Here is an 18,865-nt window from a genome sequence, read left to right on the forward strand (position 1 = left end):
CTCCCTAGATCTGTAATTGTGGATTCAGCATTTTAGAGCCAAGGGTGGGAATTGCTGCTTGCCTGTGTCAAGTTGTCCCAGAATGGAGGAGTTTTTCCTGCCACTGTCAAGAACGTTTGCTAGTGCTGCTTCTAGGGCAGGCACCTCCAGCTCCCTAGAGACTGTGGTCTACTCCCCGTATAAAAAGAAACCTACAGTGATCTACCCATTGTCATTGGATGGAGAAGGAGGGTGCATGGGGTGGGTGGATTGCCCAGATTTGTTGAGCTTTAGGATTGCCCAGAGTTCTTCAGCTTTTATTTGTTAACATTTGGTAAACTTTATTTAATCCCACGATCAATAAAGGTCCCGCGATCTACCAGGATCAGCCAGGGATCTACCTGTAGATCACAATCTGCTGCTTGGACATGCCTGTTCTAGGGTATTTTTGTTGCAAAACTTTGTGTTTTTGTGTGAACTGTTATTGATTACTGGTATTGGTGGCAAGATAACATAATGCATCATGTGATAATAAGGATTGTCTAAACTTAAGAATGAGTAAAATTCCTGTTCCTTTAGTTTAGGACCTTAACATTCTTGGGTTCTTTCTGTGAAATTATTCCCAAGGTTTAAAGGAGCGAAACAGAGCAGCTGCCATAGGGTTATTCAAGCTGCCCTTTGTGGCTCCTTTTGAACTTCAGAGGTTTTTGAACTCCAGGGATGCAATGCATCTTAATTTAAATCAGTGTAGTTAATGGAACATGCATAGCATCCTATGCAGAAGCCCCTCATAGTTATTAGCCCATTAACTTCAGTGGGCAGCTGTGACCAACTGCAAAGAGCCAGGCTGTACTCTAGCTGAAGTTTGGCTATGCTGCCTTAACTGACTAGAGAATTTTACTTAATGGCAACTTTCAGGTCACAGCTGCACAGGTGTTTACTTTTAGGGAGGGCAACTGCATGCCTCAAATAATCTCTGCATTTCTCAAAGTACTGCACCTTCAGAATATGCTGGTTGTGGGCTGGTTGAACTGTAGACAGAATAGCTGCTGAGTTGGTAATGCAATCTGCTCTGTATTTGTTTGTTAAAAGCAATACTTCCTGTAGCTTTTGTTCAGCGCTGCTTTGATGTTAAACCAGGAAGTGCAGGAAGCAACCATGGAAACAATCTTAGTGTTCTGGGATAGATCTTTGTCCTATTTGACTTATACAGGAAAGCTTAGTGGATATTACATTTCCACCCTCCCCACCACTCGATGTCTGCAGTTCAGGGAGAAGGCCACAATGCCCTCAAGGCTTGTGTATGCATCTGGGGTAGTGAAATGGAATTGGTGCTAGTCCAAAAACATTTTGCTTCCTGGAGTCCAAATGGTACCGCAGCCCCCCACCCACAGAGGTATTGCTGCACCATTCAGACACCAACCAAGCCTTGCCTTTATCTTCTACCCCTGCCCCAGTGCCACCTGAAGCAAGTCTATTCAGTGTGATGCATGCCAGCACTGGCCTTGGTTGGAATACATTTTTACCCTGTTTGCATGTAGCACTAAACCATAGTTTAACATATGAGAATGAGTTGCAATAAGCTGGGTAGTGCACTCCCTTTCTGTCTTTGGCATGGTTACAAGGAGCTTGGAAGCTTATTCTGTTTTAGATTAACCACTGTTTGTGATTTTACTGAAACCGAGACAAGCTGTTTTGGTTAGTTTATGAATCTGATTTGTTTTTGTTAACCACAGTTTAGGGTTTTGAATGCAATGTTAAACTGTATTTGAAGCCCTGCAACTTATGCAGGGCAGTGGTGGAGGGGAGGAGTCCTAAGATGAGGGTGAATATAAACACTGGTGGGGCAACAAAACATGAGGCATAAAGCAGCAGCTGTTAACACGAGAGAGGAGAGTCCCAGGCAGGAAATGAAGGGGAGTCTACACAGACGATCATATGACCAAGACACATGAAAGAGACATGGAGTGAGCAAGTGGGTGAGTTTGGGAGAGTAATAGAAAAACGTCATGGAAGAATGTGAGCAAAGATGTGTGTATTCATGAGTGGAGGAAAGGATATGAATGTGCAGGTGATACAGCAAACTGAGTGAAAGGGGCTTGTGCAGTGGAGACAGCGTTGCTGTGTAAGTGGGAGGAAGAAAATGGAATGGAGAGGCAGTGAGCAGAGTGAAGCTGTAATCTGCAAAGGAGCTGCTGGCGTGGCAGATTGCCAGGCTCTTCATACAAGGTACAGCAAGGGAAGCCATAGGGAATTAAGGCAGTAAGGACTAGGGGCTGGCTTCCCCAGAGGCAGGCAAAAGGAGCACTCTAGAGACATTTGGGGCTCTCAGGATGAGAAAAAAGGGAGTAAAAGAAAACTCTCACACTAAGATTCATCTAGAATGGAGGGGCAGCATGCAAGCCAGAAGTTTGCTAGCTCATTTGTAATGCTAAACCATAGCTAAACATGGCCAGAAGAACACGTGGCTCTCCAGATGTTGTTGGACTCCATTCCAACCCCTCTCATCCTTGACCACTGTTTATAATGGCTGGGGCTGATGGGAGTCGGAGGACTCCTGGTAGAGGGAGGCTGGTCCACACTGATGGACAATGGGTCGCCAGGGTTAAAGGCAGAGGTCTTTCACAATTCTCCCTGGAGATGCAGGAGATTCAGTGGGGGACCTTCTACACCTAAAGCTGGTGCTCTACTGAGCTATGGCTCTGACCTTGGTGAGTATCAAACATAGGAACCTGGCTAAAGGTTTTCTGAGGGGATGGAATAGAAGGAGGCCCTTCACTCAGTCCTCCCACCCTCACAGGCACACTTGGATGCAGGAGAGAGCCTTGTTGGTGGCTACTCCCAAACTTTGGTACCCCTTCCCTAGAGAAACTAGACTGGCTCCCTCCTTGTCCTTCTGCCAGCAGGTGAAGACCTTCTTGTTTCAACAGGCTTTTAGGAATGGACTGCTTTTAATGAAAGGGCTGGTTGTAATTACTGGTATGGGTTTAATAGATTTTGTGTGTGTGTATATATATATATATATATATATATATATATATATATTTATCAATGTTTAATTCTTTTTTAATGATTGTTTTTTCTTTGTTTTTAGCAGTTCTTATTTTTATCTCCAAGTCACTTTGAGTCCCATCAGGGAAAAAGGTGGGGTATGCATAAAGATATAATCAATGTAATCCAGACTCTAGCCACAATGTCAATGTGATGAATCTGTGTTGCAAGCGAGGCATAATTACTGTTTTGCATGCAGGTACTTTTCATGGCTACTTACATTTCATCTAGCAAGCTGATCTGTGACCCTCATACTTCCAGAATTGAGTCGGAGCTCTTACATTCCCTACTTCCTTGCAAAATGGAATTAAGATTATGGGATTTTAAAATACAGTATTATGGGTTTCAATGAATTTATTTTGGTTCCTGAAGTTGTGTACATACTGGGGTTGCATTGGAAATCTTTGCTCATAGTAAATTGAGGGCTAGGAATTAAACTATTTCAGAAAACTGTAGTGTTTAGACAGACCCTCACAATCTGAATTTTTAACCAGCCAGTACCTACTGAAGTTTTATTGATGTTTTAATTATGTTTTACGGCTATTTATAAACTGATTTTATTGTATTTTTAAAAAATTGTAAGGCACCCCGATACATTTTATGAAAAGTACTGATTACGAATAGTTAAAGGAATAAATGAAAGTAACAAAAGTGTCCTATAGTTTAAAGCTACATACCTATTGTTGTGTGAGCTTTCATAGAAGAGAAACCTTTTCACCAGTCACATAAAGTGGATAGTGCAGGGACTGGCTGTTGTTTGGGTCAGGATTGTGGGTGATGGACATTAAATATGACCTTAAATACTTCAATAACTTGACAACAAAAACTGGCAATTGGACACCCACAAGCCTTTTCTCTGAGGCTCACCAAACTTCATATTTGCAATGGGGTGTAGTGTAAGTGTATCTTTCTCCCCTGTACAAGCTAAACATGTTTTTGAGTTCCTGGTCTTATGAAGGGTGTTAGTTTTTGTCCTGAACATCATTTAAATAGAGATTACATATGGGAATGGTGAAGTTTACAGTATTCTTTATTGTTACTGTACTGAGTGGACTTGTGATAGTTTACTGGAGCACATTCAAAGTAATTTAGTGAAATCTTGTGGCAACTCCATTCTTCTTTTATATTCTCTCCGCCTCCAATGTTCAAGACAGAATCTGTTTGAAACATACAGCTTGAACAAGGGCTGACATTAGTTGTTTTTCCAGGAACTGTTAGATGAAACAACTTCAATCTTTTTAATGTACAAATTAACAGGTTGTGTAAACCTACACTTTGCATTCTGTTCTTAATTTCTTCTGAGGCTTTTGGATCAGGCTGTCTTCAATGTGTGTAGAGGTGCAGGACACTCTGTGAATGACATCATCTGAAACATTCCCCTAAGAAATCCAGGGAGCATCCTTTGATTTGTGGAAAAGAGTTCCACCAACACATTGCTATTATAAAACGCAATAATGCCAAGTTAGAGAGAAGCAGATACTTCCTGAGACAACGCCGACTTTTTCTGGTGGAATTATTTTGGAACAGGAGAGTTAAATAGAAGAGAAGAAGTCTCCTGTATGAAAAAGTGTTTAAATGTTCAATTTGTAAAACTTGGGGTCTCTACACCTCTCCCTTTTGGCCCTTAGATTTACCAGGTCACAATGCTGGAGTGATAGTAGGAGACACAGCTAGCTAAAATATCCTTGTTATGACATAGCAATCCTGTGGCCTACAGCTCTCAGACTTTTATGTTTCCTTTGGCTGTGCATTTCCTTCTTTCATGGCCCCAGACCTGCTTTCTTGAACTCCATGTGCTGAACCACTGCCTACTCTGTTGTTCTTCCCACATCATTCCACTTCTTGATTCACGGTGACTTTTACCAGCCTTTGTAGCTCTCCTCTACCCTTCAATACAAAGCATGGAAGCCCCTGTGCCTGGAATATATCAGGGGCACAAATCATTGGCAGGGTATGAGTTTAAGGTGCTATTAGTGGTGGTGGAACTCTATTAGAAGCTACAAATAACATTCTACATGCTTGTCTTAGCTACAGCTCTTTCTGGATCTTCCCTCCTTGTGACCTATAAGCAAAAAAGAAAATGCCCCAAATTTCCTGTTTTTCTATTGGAATCATGGGGAATTAGTGAGGCTGGTTTTTTAAGACAATATTCTGCTGAAGATATGTAGCACACAGATCTTTATGTAAGGCAATTTTAGAATATTGGAGAATGGCAATTCCTGTGTCTATGGTAGACATATAAAACACTTGGTTCCAGATGCATTTTTCTGCCATCATGAGTGGGGCCTTCACACGCACACACTTACACATTCTGAATTGCTGCTTGCCACCTTCTGGTGAGTTTTGATCGTTCTGGTTTCTTTGGAGATACAAGAAGGCAAGTCTCTTCCATCATCTGCCCTTTTGATCTGGCCCCTTCTGCTTTGCAGTTGAGCTTTTCACCTCTCCCCTCAAAGGATTGTGTCACACTCACTGCTACAGAACTAAAAGAACTTTCATACTAAGGCATTTATGCTTTCGGGACTGCAATCCTATGTGCATTTACCTGGGAATAAGCTCTGCTTAGCAGAGTAGGTTTTCTGGGTAAACGTGATTCATAAATGTACTAAATTGTACACATTTGTTATGGAAAAAATATGAATCCCTGTGACCCATGTGTGTGAGGTAGATAACAAAAGAATAGTCAGAGTGCCTGGATTCAAAATACAGGACTAAACCCACTCTCCAGCAGGAAAGAGTGTTCAGTAGCAGAGTTTAAACTCACAAATGTTAGGCAGCAGTACAGTGTTAGAAATATAGGTTTCAGACCCTTTTATCCCATTTAGTCTGCTAGCAAACAGTGCTCCTCTCTTTCTAGTCCTCTCGCAATGAACGGACCACTTACTGTTAAGTAAATTTAAAATTCTTTACGTACAAAATGTTTCGAGGGTCAGATTCATGCATTTATCCAAGCAGCAGCAAGGAGAACGCAAGCAGAATACTCTTGGGTTTAATAATGATAATAATAATAATAATAATAATAGTCATAATAATAATTTTTCTACCCTGCCCATCTGGCTGGGTTTCCCCAGCCACTCTGGGCGGTCTGTTAAACATTAAAAGCTTCCCTGAAGAGGGCTGCCTTCAGATGTCTTCTAAAAGTCTTGTAGTTCTTCTCTTTGGCATCTGGTGAGAGGGCGTTCCACAAAGCGGGTGCCACTACCAAGAAGGCCCTCTGCCTGGTTCCCTGTAACTTGGCTTCTTGCAGTGAGGGAACCGCCAGAAGGCCCTCGGCGCTGGACCTCAGTGTCCGGGCAGAACGATGGGGGTGGAGATGCTCCTTCAGGTATACAGGACCGAGGCCATTTAGGGCTTTAAAGATCAGCACCAACACTTTGAATTGTGCTCGGAAACATACTGGGAGCCAATGTAAATCTTTCGAGACCGGTGATATGTGGTCTTGGCGGCCACTCCCAGGCACCAGTCTAGCTGCCACATTCTGGATTAGTTGTAGTTTCCAGGTCACCTTCAAAGGTAGCCCCACATAGAGCGCATTGCAGTAATCCAAGCGAGAGATAACTAAAGCATGCACCACTCTGGCAAGACAGTCCGCGGGCAGATAGGGTTGTTGGCATCTGTCTGTCTTGGGAGACAATGGAGGAGTGTGCCTTTGTGGGGAGGGAAATATAGAAAGATAGCTTCAAACACATGCCCCAAGCCTGGTGCTTGCTTTGGCATGTCTGTCTTGGTCAGAAGACTTCACTTCTCTCTCATAGGACAAGAGGGTGTGTGACATAGCTTATTCTAGGAATCCAGCTCTATTGTCTTAACCCCTTCAGCTCTATTGTCTTAACCCCTTGTCTTAAATTGAAAACCACCATTCCAGTCCCAACCACACAAATGACTTCCAAATTTCCAGAAATTTCAACAATGCTTATAAGGATTTGCTAACTGCATGACCCAATGAGATTTTCAGTTTTATCACTTCTGCTGTTGCTGCTATGTTGTACAAGAAAATCTCTGTCACACGGGTGTTTTCCAGGGATATGTAGAGGGAAATGAAAAGAAATATTCATAAATGTTCTGTTCAACCTTAATATTTCCCTTTATAAATCCTGTGTTAACTGTCACAATGTGGCATCCAACAGTTCTATCTAGATACTAAGGGAGCAAATATTTTACACTTTCTCTTATTAAATGAAGTATTTCTGGCAGATGTTCGGGAAAGACTGCCAGAAGCAGCTAAGAACACAACCCCACAAGTCCAGAAAGTATAAATGGGTCATTATGCAGGTGACTATATCTTTGAGGAAGCTTTTAAAGCAAGCTGTCATATCCGCAGGTGAATTTATCCCTGGGTCATTGTAAATATTGAGTGTCTAGTGATGTCTTTCTGAATCAACCCGCCTTCTAGGCAAGAAAAATGAAGGTCACTTGTATTCAGTGATTCTTCAGCCACAATATGGGGAATGGAGGATGCAATCCTATACCCACATGCCTGGGAGTTAGTCCCAGTGAACCCAGTGGGACTTACTTTTGAGTAGGCATGCACAGGATTGCACTATGAAATAAGGCATTTAAGGACATAGCACAAGTATTGCAAATTTTATGGCATATCCTGCTGTTGTCACTGCAGAGCTTTAGGAAGGAGTGAGATACGGTTAATTTATAGATAAAAAGCAAAGTGCAGAATGTGATCAGGTGGAGTTCTGCCATGACCTTCAGAAAGTACAAAGCTTCATTCATTCTTGTTTGTACTTAAGGGCACCCTGCTGCACGTATATACAGTGGTACCTCTGGATGTGAATGGGATCCGTTCCGGAGCCCCGTTCGCATCCTGGAGCGAACGCTAACCGTGTCTGCATGGGTCGCGATTCACCGCTTCCGCGCATGTGCATGATGTCATTTTGAGCATCTGGGCATGCGCAAGCAGCGAAACCCGGAAGTAACGCACTCCATTACTTCCGGGTCGCCACAGAGCGTAACCTGAAAATGCTCAACCTGAAGCACATTTAACCCGAGGTATAACATGGAGACTTGAGTAGTGGATTTGACTAGTGCTACAAACTGCAGGAAGGAGAATGCTCGGATCCTGCTTGTGTGCTTACCTTGGACATCTGGTTGGCCTCTGTAAGAACAGGCTGCTGAACTAGAAGGGTTCCTGGCCTGATCCAGGAGGGCTGCTCTTAAGTTTTTATGCTTCCATATTAGGATCTTTAATGTTGTTGAGAATTTGCTTTTCTACTATGCTGGCCTCTTCTGGGAAGCAGGGTGGTGCGGCGGGGTGGAAAGCAATTGCCAAAGGAAGATGTAAAGCCCACACACAGCTTGTGAAGTGCTCCCCAGCTGCTGCTTCCACGAGGAGCCCCTCAAAACTGGCAACCTCTAATTGAAATGTAATAGAGGAATTAACATTGCAGTGTGGCACTGCAAACAGGAAATGGTAGGGCTTCATTAACCATGTCATCATTAGGCCACTCCTCCTGTCAGTTGTCCCAATTCTTAAGAAGAATATGAGAAGAGCCTTGCTTGATCAGGCCAAAGACCAATGAACTCCAGAATCCTGTTCTCACAGCAGCCAACCAGATGCCCATGGGAAGCCTTCAAGCAGCACTTGAATATGATAGCATGCTTCCTACTTGCGCTCCCAACGACTTGTATTCAGAACCCTTCTGCCTCTGATACTGGAGGCAGTGCATAGCCCCCATGGCTAGAAGCCATTAATAGCCTTATCCTCCTCAAATTTGTCTAATTCATTTAAAAAACCATCCATGTTTGTGACCATCACTGCATCTTGTGTCAAATTCCAGAGATGAGCTCTGCGTTGTGTAATCAACAACTTCATTTTGTGCATCCTGGATCTTCCAATTTTCCGCTTTACTGAATGATGCTGGGTAATATTGTGAGAGGAGGAGATTGCATTTCCATTCAAAAGGTGGGTGAGGGATAGAAATGGTAAACCCTAAAGCTTTTGAGGTCTGAGAAAAAGGGGAAGAACTACAGGGAAAGCATAAGGGGGGAGGAGCAATGTTTCCACGATGATATGCTCTGTAAAACGTGAGTAAACACACAGCGGTCACACAGTAAATGTATAGTGTGGAAGTACCATGACTGTCTTGCAGGAAATAATTGTTACCTAGAGTTAGTGGCCAACTGTGGAAGCCATAGGAAGAATGGGGTGAGTATAGCCTGTGTGGTTTTCAACCTGGAGTGCTGTTATCATTGGATATCTGGGTTTTTGGGGAAAGCCTTTGGCAAACGTTAGCAGCAGAAAGACACAAATTGAGTTCTTTCCCAAACTGCAACTGGCTGAAACCAAAAGGTGGTGTCAGGATTGTTTCACAGTGGTGTGCTCAAAGATCTCTCCATCAAAAGTTAAAAGATTGTCATGTTTCACTATTATAAGTGGGTTGATAGAGTTCTGTTGAAAAGTGAAGTGGTGCTGAATTTTTCTTTTAGAAGAAGAGCTTTGAATTTATTATTGTGAAGCTGAAAGCTAAGTCTTTCTTCATATTTATCTTGTGTATTTCTGGCTTCTTCCATATAGCTTGATTTGTATGTTGAACTGCTAGACTACTTGTTGTAAAAATCAATTTTGGTACGTATGTTGTGTTAACAGTGTGTATGTGTGAAGAAAAGTATAATATAGAAAGAGGGCTATTGGTGTGTCCCTTCCATCTTTGCAGTTTGATTGAGATACATGTACTGCTGAACTGAACCCAGGCTCAACCATCAGTCTTGCCCATTTTATTTCTTCCTCTCTCTTGACAGCGGTGTAGCTAGCCGTTTGGGTGCTGGGTGCGGTGCGTGTCCTGCAGCCGGGGGGCAGGGCACACTGCGTGGAGCCTCTTTGCTGCCTCCCCCTCAGCTGTAGGGTGGCTGAGGGAGAGCTGGTGGGCAGACACAAGTCCCACGCTGTTGTTGCAGGCAGCATGAGGCCTGGAGGCACCCAAGCCACCACCACACTCCCAGGAGAGACGCGTGGCTCAGGCACGCTGCAGGCCCCATGGTAAGTGCTGGCCCACGCAGTGTGGCACCCAGTGCCAAGCGCATTTCATTATGTTTGTTGACAGAACTAAAAAGTTTTGTGAGCCCAGTTTTTTAAAAAACTCATATTTTTGTCATTTTGTCACCCCCCTCAGTGATGACACCCAGGGTGGACTGTACCCCCCCCCGCCATTCCTCTGCCATTGTCTCTCAACTACATCCTAAGTTTGCTGTCCCATTATTGCTGTTTTTCATTAGTTTATTCTGTGTGCTTTGTTTCATTTGAAAGCTTAAAATGAGTTTTGTCACCCAATGGGTACTTCATATGACACAATATTCCAGATAGTTGTCTCTCCCATTGTAGGGGAAAGTGTGTACAATGTGTCATTAAATAACATTTCAGTGTGTGTGCCAGTTTTTGCAGCATATACCACAGATGTGAACCTATAGCCAGGCACAGCTTCCTGTTGTGTGAGTGCATGGTGAAATGGGTACATGCATGCTTCCTATATGATACGGAAGCAATACTCGGGTCATCATCATACATTACCTCTTTTCCTCTTGACTACTCTTGAGAAGGCTCAGATTATTATGGTACTTTCCCCCCTTTTTTTAAACTTGGTGAGGTTTTCTGCGCTTTCTGTTACTACAAGACCAAGGGTCAGGCTTGAATTATTGGGTGTGGGAGAAATGGGGGCACCCCCTCCAAGTTTAACTCAAACATTCCCTTCTAAAAGGATTAGAAAGAGAGGCTTTGCACATGAAAGCTCATACGAAGAACAAACTTAGTTGGTCTCTAAGCTGCTACTGGACATTTTTTAAAAAAATATTTGCAAAATGTAATAGGGTTGGCCCCTGCCAACAACCCCCCCCCCTCCGTAATTTGAGCAGTAAACTGGAACATTCAGCTCCAGCAATAGAACTGTGTGTCATTACTTTGGATTATTCCCTGGCACCATGGGATATGTGGTGGAGAGGGAATTGTCTGAGTAGTCAAGCTCATAGGCCCCATGGGAGATAAAGCTACTTACATAGTTTTAAATTAGAGTATCCTTTATTAGAATCTGTGACAGCTCTCAGCCGTACCATGGGTCCTGTGCCATGTGGGGAAGGGAGATCTGGTGTAACAGAGTGTACCCAGGGATACAAACAGGATTTCCTGGACCCAGGACACTGTATGTGGATTGGGCCCACTGCATTGCCCCCCCCCACACTGCAGACAATGTTGACAAGAACTGCTGCATATGCTAGTCCATGTTTCATAGCCCTGTGAGTGACAGCAAAATACCCACACAAGACAAACAAAACATTTGCCAACCATGACAAATAAAAACAAGCAAACATATTACTATATAGTTAGGTGCAGTTTCACAACTGTCTCCTGCAGTGCTGGTGCATGCTTCTTGGAGGCAGGATCTGACACCTCCTCTACAGCTTCCCCCAAGGCTGCCTCTTGGTGAATAGGAGGCAATGCTGGTCTTCTCCCACCTTTGTTCCTAAGATAGATCTTTACTCTCCCCCCATTATTCCTGATGTAGCTCTTCATTCACCACTTCTTCACTGGCCAGGGAAGAGGGCATTTTGTGGTTCACCTCAGCTGCCAAAATGTCTTGGGTCAGTCCTGTACTCGCCTGCAGTGCCTCCATCTTGCCAGGATTCAAGCTCAGCTTGCTTTTCCTCATCCATTTCACCACCAGGCCCAGGCAATGGTCCAGCGACTGCAATGCACAGCCCCTCCTGATTCAGATGTTTTGTTTTGTCTTAAATAATTTTTATTATCCTGATTCAGATGTTACAGATAAATAGAGCTGTCATCAGCAGACTGATGCCACCTTGCCCTGAAACTCCTAATGGCCATTCCCAGCAGCTTTATGTAGATATTAATTGGCTCTGGAGTCTCATACGGCACCTCATAGTGTAGCCACCAGGGGCCCTTGAAGATTTTACCTTTAATGTGGCCATCTTTTGCACACATTTATGGGTGTGAGCTCTACTGAACACAGCGGGACTTACTTCCAAGTGACCATACAATGGCTTGGGGCTTTGGACTGCATCTGGTGTCCAGAGCCAAAACCTTCCACACACCAGGTAGCACTTTTAGCTTCCTAGAAGTCAGAGTTTTGTCATTCTGAGAAAAGGTCGCACTCTAAATGTTTCCTTTTGTTAATGAACTTTCCAGGTGATGAGTAGTGGGGGGGGGGGGCATTTCCCCGTTTGTAATACTCACGGGCCATGTTTCATTTAAATGAATAATGATCTGATTTGGAGGCCACGCTCCTCTGGGCAGGACACGAGGCTCTTTCTGCAAGAGACGTGCGTGCGTCTTAGCAGAGGGGAAGGAAAAGATGCTCCACCAAGGAGACTGGCTTCGGCAACAGCTGAAAGCCAAGTGTGTAATTGGGGGGGGGGGGGGTCTGCCTGTGTCTCTTTGGCGGGGCAGCCTCCTTTTTTCCTCTCTCCCTCTTTCTGCCGCTTTGCAAGGAAGTGACTGAGAGGAGCGTCAGCAAAGGAGCCTGTTTTCCTTTTGCGAAGGGACCCACCCCGAGGGCGGAGCCTGCCTTCCTTCCCCTCGCCGATCGTGTCCCGCCTTTGCTCTCGCCCAGCGCCGATGCCGAGGACTGCCTTGCGCCAGGTATGTGTCCCGGCAACTCTTCTTGGCTGCTTCCTTCTGGGGAAGGGGGAGGGGGGGCAGCCCTGGTCCTTTCTGAGCGCAGAAGCGTCTGCAGTGGATGCAAGCTTAGGTTTCAGCAGGGAAAGGGTTTTGGGTGCTTTGGAGCCGGCCGTGTCCGTGGAAAGAGCTCGCTCGCATTAGTGGGATTTTCCTCCTGCTCTCCCGCGTCCCCCCCCCCCAACACCCCGTATCTCCATTCATTGTGTGGGGCGGGGGGAGGCCGGGCAGCTGGAGGCAACGAGCATCTTCCTGCTACATGTTGGCTCCCTTGTTCTCCGTGCAGCATGCTCTGCTCCAGCTTCCCTTCTTCCCCGTTTCCATGGAAACACCAGACCAGACCATCGTCACCATATAGACTTCAGAATGACACCCGGCAATGTCCCTTGTGTGTTTCGGATGGGTGCATTTGTGTCAGGGGTGGACACGCGTTGGTTGCCTTCTCACGTTCGGCGAGGAGAAGGTGGGGGCGGGAACGAGGTTGCCCAGGAAAGCAGACATTTGTGACATTCTATTGACGGCCGCTTTGCTGAAGTTGCTTTGCCATCCACCAACAGGAGGTGGTGGTTGTTTAAAATAATTAGCTTTGGCTGATGAAATGCAACAGGGTGCTCTAGTAGGAGACGCAGCCTGCCTCTCCCCAGATCGTTGCTTCCACATTTTACAGCCAAGGGAGGAAATGGCCGGTGGGAATTGCTGCTCGACTGTGTGTCAAGTTGTGCCTGAATGAAGGGGCTTTCCTGGCCTCTGTCAAGAATGTTTGCTAGTGCTGCTTAAGACCAGGGCTGAAGAACCTGCGGCTGGCCAAATTTTGTTGCACTCCCAACTCGACTCAGCCCCAGACCCCCGGCCCCTGATCAGGAATGATGGGAGTTGCAGTCTGTTGACAACTGCTGGACCACTAACCCTCTCCCTGAGTTAGACTAAGGTGATGACACAGCTGTTGGAGCAGATGTTTAGGTCCATTGGGCACTGCAGTTCTACAGAATAACATTTGCGTCCGACATGTACAAACAAGGAGAGAAGGATACTCTAGTAAGTAGCCTTATTTCTAAGAGTGTGAGTTACTTCTAGTAGTGCTGCTGCTGCTATTTGTTGCTTGGATCTACTTATACCTCCATAAGAGCTAGTTTGTCACTGAAAGGTTTTGATCTTAAAAACGCTTGTCATCCTTCCCCCTTTTTTATTGACCCATCGGTGCAAATGTGTGAAAGATTCCAACTGTGGCAAGGATAAGAGTATGTTTTGTGGATATTTATAATCTGGTCTTTCGGTGTGTGTTTTTTTAAAAATATATATCGTAAGACATTTTTATACTTTTATTCAGCATTTTTTGTAAAATGTAACAAAAGTGGCAAAACTACTTATTTATTGTTGTGTGAGCATTCATGGAAGAGAAACATAAAGTGGATAGTGCAGGGGTTGGCTGTTCTTTGGGTCAGAGTTGTGTGTGATGGACATTAAATCTGACATCAAAATACCTGAAAGTGGTCATGTCAGACCTCCATCACTTAACAACTATTAAAAATCGGCAGTTAGACATCTACAGGCTTTTCCTGTGAGGTTTGCCAAAACTTCATCTTCTCAGTGGGATGTAAGGTGTTATTATGGATAGATAAATGCAATCTTTAGTAGTCTGCTATTAAAACTAGTCTGCTTAAGTAGTTTGCTATTTATTAAAAAGTGTCTATTTTTACTTTTTTTCTGTATAAGCTGAACATTTTTTTTGAATCTATTGACTTATGACAGGTGTTAGCTTTTGTCCCAAACATCATCATCATTATTTAAATGGAGATTGCATATGAAAATGGTGAAGTTTATTGAGTGGGCTTGTGATAGTTTATTGGTGTGTGCTGTATGCTATAGTTCCAACTGTATGCCAGAGTTGCAAAGTATACATTTATTTAGGGAACTATTGTGGCAGCTCCGTTCTTAGTTTCTATTCTAGACAGAATCTATTTGAAACATTCAGCTTGAGCAAGAGCTGAAGTTAGTTAATTTCCCAGGAAATTTGTTGGCCTAAGCGACTTCAAGCCTTCTGATATATAAACCTGACAGGTATTTTGTTCTTTATTGCTTCTGATGATTTTGGATCAGCCAGACTTCAGTGTTTGTAGAGATGCAGCACACTTTGTCAATGACGTTTTCTGAACCTTTTCCATTAAAAAAACCCAGGGAGCATGTCCTCTAGGTGGAATAGTAGATGTGGACTTGCAAAATGTACCTTATTTATTTTTAAAAGTTGTGTTTTTCTCACTTCTTATCACATGAAGACTAACCATATATAATACTAAAACTTAATACTGTGTGTGTATATTCACACAAACACACCAAGCTATATACAGCCAACAACAGCCCTCACCCCCACCCCCAATATAGCATTGAACAAATCGCCGTTCATCAGAGCATGCATGACAGCTGGTTTTAAATTGCTTCCTATTTTAGCTGTCCTGAAACAGAAAGCTCTTTGTCCAATATATATGGCAAGCTTAATGCATACAGTCTTCTTCTTGCCAAGGTTCCATAAATCCACTTGCCAGCAGCAAGCACCCCTGATTCTGCCCCACATGTCCAACACAAAGATTGTTTTTCTGAGGGGCTACTACATGATGCGAGGCAGCAGCAAGGCATTGCTGGCAGTGTTCAAAATTAGCCAGGTGCCAGGCTCATTTTGCGCCTGGCTATAGGCCGCTTGTGACCAAGTGAAGATGCCTGGGCCCCACCTGGAGTCCTGCGTCCAGTTCTGGGTGCCACAATTTAAGAAGGATATTGAGAAGCTAGAACATGTGCACAGGAGGGCCACTAGGATGATCAAGGGTCTAGAAGCCAAGCCTTATGAGGTTTATTTAGCCTGGAAAAGAGGAGATATGATACCCATCTTCAAATATCTCAAGGGCTGTCACATGGAAGATGGAGCAATCTTGTTTTCTCCTTCTCTGGGTGGTAGGAACCAAGCCAGTGGATTCAAGTTACAAGAAAGGAGATTCTAACTAAACATCAGGAAGAGCTTTCTGATGGTAAGAGCTGTTTGACAGTGGAACAGACTCCCTTCAAAGATGGTGGACTCTCCTTCCTTGGAGGTTTTTAAGCAGAGGTTGGAGGGCCATCTGCCATGGATGCTCTAGTTGAGGTTCCTGCTATGCAGGGGGTTGATGACCCTCAGGATCCCTTCCAACTTTACAATTATATGATTCTGTGATTAAGCTGAGGCTCCAGTACTTTGGCCACCTCATGAGAAGAGAAGACTCCCTGGAGAAGACCCTGATGTTGGGAAAGATGGAGGGCACAAGGAGAAGGGGGCGACAGAGGACGAGATGGTTGGATAGTGTTTTCGAGGTTACCAGCATGAGTCTGACCAAGCTGCGGGGGGCAGTGGGGGACAGGAGTGCCTGGCGTTCTCTGGTCCATGGGGTCACGAAGAGTCGGACACGACTAAACGACTAAACAACAACAACATGATTAAGATATTATGGTGAAATAGAACTGAGTGTCATCAGCATACTGATAGCAATACGCTATCATTACGAAACTCCCTAATGAACATTTTGTTCCCAACAATTTCATGTAGATATTAAATAGCACTGGAGATAAGAGAGTCCCCTACAGCACCCCACTGTGTAGCTACCAGGAGGCTCAAAGGCAATGCTATTCTCTGGACTTGGTCCTAAAGGCAGGATTGGAACCGGTGTAATACAGTCAGTGCTGGTCCCAAGGCTAACTACTTGCATGCGTGCCAACACACAAACACACACACACACACACACACACACACAGAGAGAGAGAGAGAGAGAGAGAGAGAGAGATGTCTTGTAGAAAAAATGAAAAGCACAAAACTTGAAACTAAATTTATTTTAATTCGCAAGTAATACAACAAGCTTTCCCTGTGGATGGTATATATTAATAAAGGCCACAAAGTTTTTGTTTGACAAAGTTTGCTAAAAGCATAAAATAGGTGGTACAGTGGTACCTCGGGTTAAGTGCTTAATTCGTTCCGGAGGTGCATTCTTAACCTGAAACTGTTCTTAACCTGAAGCACCACTTTACCTAATGGGGCCTCCCGCTGCTTCCGTGCCGCAGGAGCACGATTTCTGTTCTCATCCTGAAGCAAAGATCTTAACCTGAAGCACTATTTCTGGGTTAGCGGAGTCTGTAACCTGAAGCGTGTGTAACCCGAGGTACCACTGTACTTAGAAAACAGGGTTTTACCCTCATAAGTAAGTTTTAGTAAATCTTATTGTAACATTCTGGGTTTGTCTCTCTAGAAATATCTTTTAAGAGCTATAACCTTCTGCTGGTGATATCTGTCAAGAAGCATCATGTCTTTCTGTCGGGCACGGCAGTAGAGGGGAAGGAAAGGAAGCAGCACATGGTGTTCACAGTATTGACCTTGAAAGTGAAATGAAGAGCTAGCATTGGAAATAAAGCAATAGGCAGTGTTGTGGAGCTCTTATAGAAAGTAAACATGATCCCCTTAACTTGTGGGTGTTCAGATGGGGGGCGGGACCACAAACTCCTTTAACACTTACTGTTTGGAAATGGCAACATTTCTATGTTCAAGTTTCTGAAGTGGAGTTTTAATGGGAAAAGGATAGAAATCGATCATATTTTAAACTATTTCATATATTTCCTATCCAAGGTTTTAGAGTCTGCAGAGGTAACTAATTTAAAGTGCTTTTTCAAGTTGTTCCTTTTTTGTCTTGTCAGCGCTGTATCACTGGCAGCTAAGAGCAAAGTTCTGAAAATGTTTGTCTGTTTTATCAAAATGCATGCAGTGACCTCTTAACGGGGTCTGCATCCATTAAGGGTGTTAGTAACATGTATCTTTGTGTGTGTGTGTGTGTGTGTGTGCGCGCGCGCGCGCGTCTGAAAAATGTCACATTTTCTTCTTTTCTTAATGCCATTTCTACCTTTTTAGAACAAAGTTATAAATGTAGCTTTATATAGCTGTTTTCTATACTTCCCATATTTCCCTCCATCTGTAAAAAAACCCCTGCTATAATCTGGAACGTGTGTTGAAGGGTATGACCCAGTGACCATAGACTATGCCATAACTAGTGCTACATTTCAGAGATGGTTCCAATATTGCTATGTATCATCTAATGTTAATTTTGTGAGATTTGCCATGGATGTGGAAAGTGGAATGCATCTGTAATAGCTTTTTGTGAGGGTGACATTTAAATACGTTGCTGCTCTCAGGTAGAAAAGAGTTGGATTCATCACAGTAACATGAGTTTAACCTTTTTAAAAACAAAAATTTTCTCATTTTTTTGCAGTTAACTTTCCGAATTGTTTGGATTGCTTTCTGGAGGCTTTGCATTGCCACCTTAAATCATGGACATCGCTGGGTTTCTGAAGTCTCAATTCATTTGCCACCTCCTTATCAGTTATGTATTTATAGTGTCGGGACTGATAATCAACTTCATTCAACTCTTCACATTAATCCTCTGGCCGTTCAACAAGCAACTTTTCAGGAAGGTCAATTGCAAGCTGGCTTATTGCATTTCAAGCCGTAAGACATATTTATACCTTTTATTTCTGTTATGTTGTGGGAGGGTGAATTTTAAATGCGTAAAGCATTCCATGTTGCTTTTGCTAGATGTGTGTTGGGGCATATGTTTCATCCTACAGTACTTTGGGGGGGGGGCAAGAAGAATCTCCTAGTTGTTCCTAAATAAATAACATGATTGTGGCACACACAAAAGCCATGTAGAAGTGTTTCCAAGTTTAGCAATGGTGCCAAGTTTTACTGTGATTATGAAGATAGTGATGAATAACTTCTACAAATCACAGGATGAATTTCTTTGGATACCACAAAGGCTAATACAGCTGCATTTGTTACAGCCATATAAAATATCACAAAGTACTGAGCAATTACATTATCGTTCCTTTTGGGTTTCCCTCGGACAAACATAGCTTGTGGTTTTTTTTGTCTCTAATGGTTAGGCTGCAGATAGTTGAGCTTCTTTTCTTCCCACACTCTGCTCTCCTCAATTTCCTAACTATATATTATTGAGCAGCCTCCCCTTTCTACTCATGGAAACCTTTGTTATTGGCAGAGGGTTCCAACTGGATACATCTCTACAGATTTGCACAATGAGGGCTTTTTAGTCTGTGTTTCAAACACAATTGGATTATAAAAATGAAACTGTTCTGCATTATGGTTGAATTCCAGGTTCTAAGGATTTTCTGCCATTCTGTTTT

The 18,865-nt window shown here is 43.6% G+C and overlaps 1 protein-coding gene across 13 annotated transcripts in view; it reads left to right on the forward strand.

Annotated features, from left to right (window-relative positions):
• AGPAT4 (1-acylglycerol-3-phosphate O-acyltransferase 4) overlaps positions 1-18,865 on the forward strand; it is a 66,831-nt gene that overhangs the window by 10,840 nt on the left and 37,126 nt on the right. For 7 of the 13 annotated variants that reach the window (XR_013837667.1, XR_013837668.1, XR_013837669.1 and 4 more), the window contains one exon: positions 17,938-18,173. The exons of 1 other annotated variant lie outside the window; for it this stretch is intronic. Coding sequence is in view for 7 of the 12 variants with exons in the window: in XM_079971912.1 (XP_079828038.1) it covers positions 17,996-18,173 (178 nt within the window). In the remaining 5 variants the exon portion in view is untranslated. Of the gene's footprint in view, positions 1-12,550; positions 12,629-14,612; positions 14,723-15,558; positions 15,682-16,137; positions 16,628-16,855; positions 17,095-17,937; positions 18,174-18,865 lie in introns of those variants that run through there. 5 more of the 13 variants (XM_079971916.1, XM_079971921.1, XM_079971917.1 and 2 more) reach the window with 5 other exon arrangements.

This window comes from Podarcis cretensis (genome assembly GCF_951804945.1).
Source record: "Podarcis cretensis genome assembly, chromosome: 3".
NCBI classification, from domain to species: Eukaryota; Metazoa; Chordata; class Lepidosauria; order Squamata; family Lacertidae; genus Podarcis; species Podarcis cretensis.